At 46.1% G+C, this 4,518-nt stretch overlaps 1 protein-coding gene across 1 annotated transcript in view; it reads left to right on the top strand.

The window, feature by feature from the left end:
- Nucleotides 1–3,029, top strand: part of PIGL (phosphatidylinositol glycan anchor biosynthesis class L) — a 119,580-nt gene extending 116,551 nt beyond the window's left edge. Inside the window, exon 7 of the mRNA XM_023192173.2 lies at nt 2,570–3,029. Within this exon, the coding sequence (XP_023047941.1) occupies nt 2,570–2,668 (99 nt within the window). The 3' untranslated portion in view covers nt 2,669–3,029. The remainder of the gene's footprint in view (nt 1–2,569) is intronic.
- The last annotated feature ends 1,489 nt before the right edge of the window (nt 3,030–4,518 follow it).

Raw genomic sequence — 4,518 nt, 5'->3', positions numbered from 1 at the left:
CGGAGCTTGCAGTGAGCTGAGATCCGGCCACTGCACTCCAGCCTGGGTGACAGAGCGAGACTCCGTCTCAAAAAAACAAAACAAAACAAAACAAAACAAAACAAAAACCACAAAAATTAGCCAGGCATGGTGGCAGGTGCCTGTAATCCCAGCTACTCGGAGGCTAAGGCAGGAGAATCACTTGAACCCAGGAGGCAGAGGTTGCGCTGAGCCAAGATTGAACCATTGCACTCCAGCCTGGGCGACAGAGTGAGACTCCATCTCAAAAAAGAAAAAAAAAATTGTAGTTGGGCCAGGTGCGGTGGCTCACACCTGTAATTCCAGCACTTTAGGAGGCTGAGGTGGGTGGATCACTTGAGGTCAGAAGTTCGACACCAGCCTGGCCAACATGATGAAACCCCATCTCTACTAAAAATATAAAAATTAGGTGAGTATGGCAGTGGGAGCCTGTAATCCCAACTACCCAGGAGGCTGAGGCAGGAGAATTGCTTGAACCTGGGAGGCGGAGGTTGCAGCAGTGAGCTGAGATTGCGCCACTGCACCCCAGCCTGGGCGATAGAGACTCCATCTCAAAAAAAAAAAAAAAAAAAATCTTAGTTGGATTTCCTGTTGAAACAATGCTGCATAATATTTTCCCAATAATGTTCTATGGTGATTGTTTTGCTTCAATTCTCTTTACCAGTTAAAGCTTGGTTATCACAGGTGTGTTTATGTCTTTAAAGCCATGTAGGTTCTTTTTCTTTTCTTTTCTTTTTTTCTTTTTTTTTTGAGATGGAGTTTCGCTCTTGTTGCCCAGGTTGGAGTGCAATGGTGCGATCTCAGCTCACTGCAACCTCTGCCTCCTGGATTCAAGCGATTCTCCTGCCTCAGGCTCCCGAGTAGCTGGGATTACAGGCATGAGCCCCCACACCCGGCTAATTTTGTATTTTCCGTAGAGACGGGGTTTCTCCATTTTGGTCAGGCTGGTCTTGAACTCCTGACCTCAGGTGATCCGCCCACCTTGGCCTCCCAAAGTGCTGGGGTTCCAAGTGTGAGCCACTGCACCTGGCAAGGCATGTAGAGTCTGACAATGAATATAAAAGGGGTTCTTTACATAAAAGTTTGTGAAGATATTAGCTTAGAGAGGCAAGTTAATTATGGTACTCAGAGATAAACAGGCACATCCTTTTATGTATATCTAGTGAAGTCAGTTGCTGTAATCTATTCTGTTCAAAAACCGAACTATACTAGGTCTGAATAACAAGATAATGTACATTTCCCCTAGAAGGTGGGAACGACAACTCACACCTGTGTGCCATCCTTTTTTTCTTCTTCTGATAGTAATTGTACCTCCCGAAATGACCTAACTCAGAGGAATTTGGGCATAGTGTACTAGCGTGTACTAGGTTGCTTCCCATGAAACATCCCTGTTTGTGTTGTACATTTGAGGTAGTAGCAACATGATTAATAATGTGGACTGTAAACGGCCAGGTGCAGTGGCTCAGGCCTGTAATCCCAGCACTTTGGGAGGCCGAGGCGGGCAGATCACAAGGTCAGGAGACCATCCTGGCTAACGCAGTGAAACCCTGTCTCTACTAAAAATACAAAAAATTAGCTGGGTGTGGTGGCGGGTGCCTGTAGTCCTAGATACTCGGGAGGCTGAGGCAGGAGAATGGCGTGAACCCGGGAGACAGAGTTTGCAGTGAGCCGAGATTGCGCCACTGCACTCCAGACTGGGCGACAGGGCGAGACTCTGTCTCAAAAAAAAAAAAAAAAGAAAAGGAAAGAAAAAGGGGGAAAAAAGGCCGGGCACGGTGGCTCAAGCCTGTAATCCCAGCACTTTGGGAGGCCGAGACGGGTGGATCACGAGGTCAGGAGATCGAGACCATCCTGGCTAACACGGTGAAACCCCGTCTCTATTAAAAATACAAAAAACTAGCTGGGTGAGGTGGCGGCGCCTGTAGTCCCAGCTATCGGGAGGCTGAGGCAGGAGAATGGCGTGAACCCGGGAGGCGGAGCTTGCAGTGAGCTGAGATCCGGCCACTGCACTCCAGCCTGGGCAACAGAGGGAGACTCCGTCTCAAAAAAAAAAAGAAAAAAGGGGAAAAAAAAGAAAAGAAGAAAGGAAAAAAAAAGAAAAAAAAGAATGTGGACTCTAGAGTCAATCAGATAGCTCTGGGTTAAAATCTCAGCCAGCTCTACTACCTACTAGCTGTTTGAGACTGACGAGTTTCCTCATCTATTTATTTTTTAAAAAACAGTAATAGCAGTACTTGATTCACAGGGTTGTTGACATTGAGATGATGCATGTGGACTGTTTTGCCAGTTTTCTGGCATCCCATAGTGAGTGCTGTAGCTACCGTGAGCATTGTGTGTTATAATCACAGGGAATAAGTAGGAGATGCGAAAGCAGGGGCCATGATAGGAGGCCAATCCAGAGAGCTTCATGGGTGACGGGAAGAAGACAGATAAGGCTATAGCATGAAGCATATTGGTGCGAGGAAGGATTTAAGGTGAGGTGGCCAGATCTGAAATAATGAAACAGCTCCAGTGCAAGTGTTTCATAACTGATTCTCTTTGATTCTTCTAGAGAGCCATGTCCTGCCACCGCAGCCAGCTCCTCTGGTTCCGCCGCCTCTACATTCTCTTCTCCCGGTACATGAGAATCAACTCACTGAGCTTCCTCTGAAGCCCTGAAGGGTTTTCAGATCCAAGGAACAAAGGGGAAAATAGACAAAGGTATGCAGGGGACCTGGCCTGGCACTGGCTTATTTGCCTGAGCTCAAGGAGATCCCCGCTGGAGCAGCCTCTGCAAAAGGGAGCCCATGTAGGCCAGGGGCTGTCCAAACTCCAGCTTCTTCCCCTGGGAAAAAACCCAAAGAACCAAAAACAAACCACCCCAAGGATAATAATAGCTATCCTGCTAGCTTCTCAAGTTCTTGTGAATCACAATTTACATAATGACACAGTATATGTGGAACACCTAGCCCAGTGCCTGGGCAGGTCCCTATTATCATAAATGAATGTAAAAGTGCTCTAAAAACACTCCACAGATGTGACTTTTACATTGTTTCCAAAGTAAGGTCACCAAAAACACATACATAAAATGCAACAGTGTGTGTTGAATTGGTTCAATCATAATTCATTTGATTTTTCTTTTATCAGAATGTGGGTCTAGGAAAAAAGTGCCCTATTTAACAGCACAGCTGTTGACTGAAGCATCCAAGTACCAGTCACTGGGGTGGGCACTGTTTTATACAGAGACGATTACAAGGGCTCTGCCCCAAAGAGCTTACAATCAAATATGTCAGCTCTCAGTCTTTTTGGAGAAGTAGGAAATAGGAAGATAAATCTGAGACTTAAAAAAACACAAAAGATTCAAGAACCTGCTGTCTTAAAATTGTCCTACAAACAAAAGCGCTCTGAAAGCTCTGGCTTAGAAACTACTCTCAGAATCCAGCTAATGGTCCATGGAAGTGGCCTGAGGCAGGGAAGCTCAGTGGTGAAGAGCACAGGCTGGTAGCCCTGTGATTGAAGCCAGAATGACCAGCTGTGTAACCAAAGGCAAGGTGCTGAACCTTTCTCTGCCTCAATTCTCTCATCTGCAAAATGGGAGATAACAACGATCCCAACCTCAGAGAACTGAACAAGATAATACATGAAGGTGCATATCGAAGAGTCTCGCCTGCTCTGCTGGGTAAGTATTCCCTCCACCTGCCATAGGAAATACTGAATTGCTTCTCTATAGCTGCAGGTTAGAGACCTGCTTGTTCAGACTCTCTACCTCAGCTTGCCCCCGCTTTGCTTAGTGTCACCATTATCTTAAATGCCTCCTAGGGGCCACATAAGACTAATAGAGCTATTAGGCCCTGAAGCTGGAATCAAAAACGCAAATCTGGTTATGTGATTTGTCTACTTAAACTTTGTTAGTAGCTCCTAATAGCCTTCACGTGAAAGTGTGACCAGAAGCACGTTACTAACACTGGCTAGAGTGCAGCAGGAGAGTGTGGTACGACAGGCTGACCTCTGCCCTGTTACTAGGAAGACAGACACTGACCCAGCCTTTCTGAACAGCAACTCTGCTCAGAGCTTTTAAAATATGCATACTCTATGACCTAAGGAATACTTAGAAAATCAAAATTATATACACACAGGCTGGGCACAGTGGCTCACACCTGTAATCCTAGCACTTTGGGAGGCCGAGGTGGGTGGATCACTTGAGGCCAGGAGTTTGAGACCAGCTTGGCAACATGGCAAAACCCCGTGTCTACTAAAAATACAAAATTAGCCAGGCATGGTGCTGCGGGCCTGTGGTCCCAGCTACTCGGAGGCACAAGAATTGCTTGAACCCAGAAGGCAGAGGCTGCAGTGAGTCAAGATCGCACCACTGCACTCCAGCCTGGGTGACAGAGCGAAACTCTGTCTCCAAAAAACAACAATAATTATATACACAAGATCACCATTGTATTATTTCTAATAGCAAAACTGGAAAAATCCAGTGATGCAATTGTGTTTTGTAACAAGGAAGAACGTTCACAC

Source organism: Piliocolobus tephrosceles, chromosome 16, assembly GCF_002776525.5.
Source record: "Piliocolobus tephrosceles isolate RC106 chromosome 16, ASM277652v3, whole genome shotgun sequence".
Lineage (NCBI taxonomy): Eukaryota > Metazoa > Chordata > Mammalia > Primates > Cercopithecidae > Piliocolobus > Piliocolobus tephrosceles.
This window is presented reverse-complemented; position numbering and strand designations above follow the sequence as displayed.